Here is a 1,300-nt window from a genome sequence, read left to right as displayed (position 1 = left end):
TATTATTAATATATTATTAATAAAAACTATATTATTAAACTATATTATTAAACTATACTATATTATTAATAAAAAATAGTAACGTCGTTACTAATTCATTATTAATTGTAACGATAATAATGTTACAATAACGCGTTATTGCGCAACTCTGATTATAGATAAATTAATTTCACAATATAATTATATTTATGCCTACCTATACAATTCTTTGGTCCATCACTAAAAGGAATATGATAATGTAAAGGACTATCCTTTATTCTTTCTGGCAAAAACCTATCTGGATCAAATTTCAGTGGATTTGGCCAGTATTGTTCTTGTCGGTTCATCAACATAAGTACTATTATAATACTAGTATTTTTTGGTAAAATAAAATTTCCTAAAGCATATTTAAACATTAGTATAAAATAGAAATGTATTAATAATAAGTAATACAATTTGCTTTATATTTTATTGAATATTAGCTTATTTATTAGTCTTATATTGATTTAGAATATCTCCAGATTATTTAAGATGATCTTAAATAAAAGACTATTAGCTAATAAAATATCAATAATCAATAATTAATTATTCACACTTATGGATGTTTTTATTATATTACATTTCAGAATTTATTCTTTATTACATATAATAAATTTTGTTGTATTAAAAATTGTTGCTAATATTCAATTGTTACAAAAATAAACACACCTATTTTTACGTCTTCAGTTAATCGTCGACCAATTATAGGTATAGTAGGAAAAAGTCTCATCGTTTCCTCGATAACTTGGTCCAAATAATGCATATGTTGTAAATCGTCATATTTAACTGGTGCAGATATTAGTGTTTCCGTACCATATATTGTCATCAATTCTTTATATACTTTTTCCTTTATAAAATTAAATGAAAATATCGCTTTATATTGATATAATATTATATGTTATATTTCATATATTGTAATTTATTATAAGTAAATTTATAAATTGATATTTTGAAAATAATCGAAGCGTTGATAATGATATTGATTAACGTATACATTTGCATAAATTTATTATAATTATTATTTTATCCGAAATAGAATATATTGCACTCGCGCGCACATTCATTGTATACTTAAAGCATTTAGAATAATAAGTTTTACGGCGGCTCCATTGTAAATTTAAATATTTTTTAAAACATTTATATACAAATAAAATTTAATTTATATTTACAATAAATCTGTACATCAACATATAATAATTTAATCAAAGCAATATTAGAAATCATCTTACAAGTGATGTAAGTTAAAAGATGATATGTTATTATTATTATTATTATTATTATT

At 21.3% G+C, this 1,300-nt stretch overlaps 1 protein-coding gene across 1 annotated transcript in view; it reads right to left on the bottom strand.

The window, feature by feature from the left end:
* Positions 1-1,300, bottom strand: part of LOC108686963 (cytochrome P450 4C1-like) — a 7,328-nt gene that overhangs the window by 1,700 nt on the left and 4,328 nt on the right. Inside the window, exons 8-9 of the mRNA XM_018192496.1 lie at positions 688-865; positions 197-376 (exon numbers count right to left, since the gene is read on the bottom strand). Of these exons, the coding sequence (XP_018047985.1) occupies positions 197-376; positions 688-865 (358 nt within the window). The remainder of the gene's footprint in view (positions 1-196; positions 377-687; positions 866-1,300) is intronic.

This window comes from Atta colombica, unplaced genomic scaffold (assembly GCF_001594045.1).
Source record: "Atta colombica isolate Treedump-2 unplaced genomic scaffold, Acol1.0 scaffold198, whole genome shotgun sequence".
In the NCBI taxonomy this organism is placed as follows: domain Eukaryota; kingdom Metazoa; phylum Arthropoda; class Insecta; order Hymenoptera; family Formicidae; genus Atta; species Atta colombica.
Note: the sequence above shows the minus strand (reverse complement) of the source record. Positions and strands in the feature narration are given on the sequence as shown.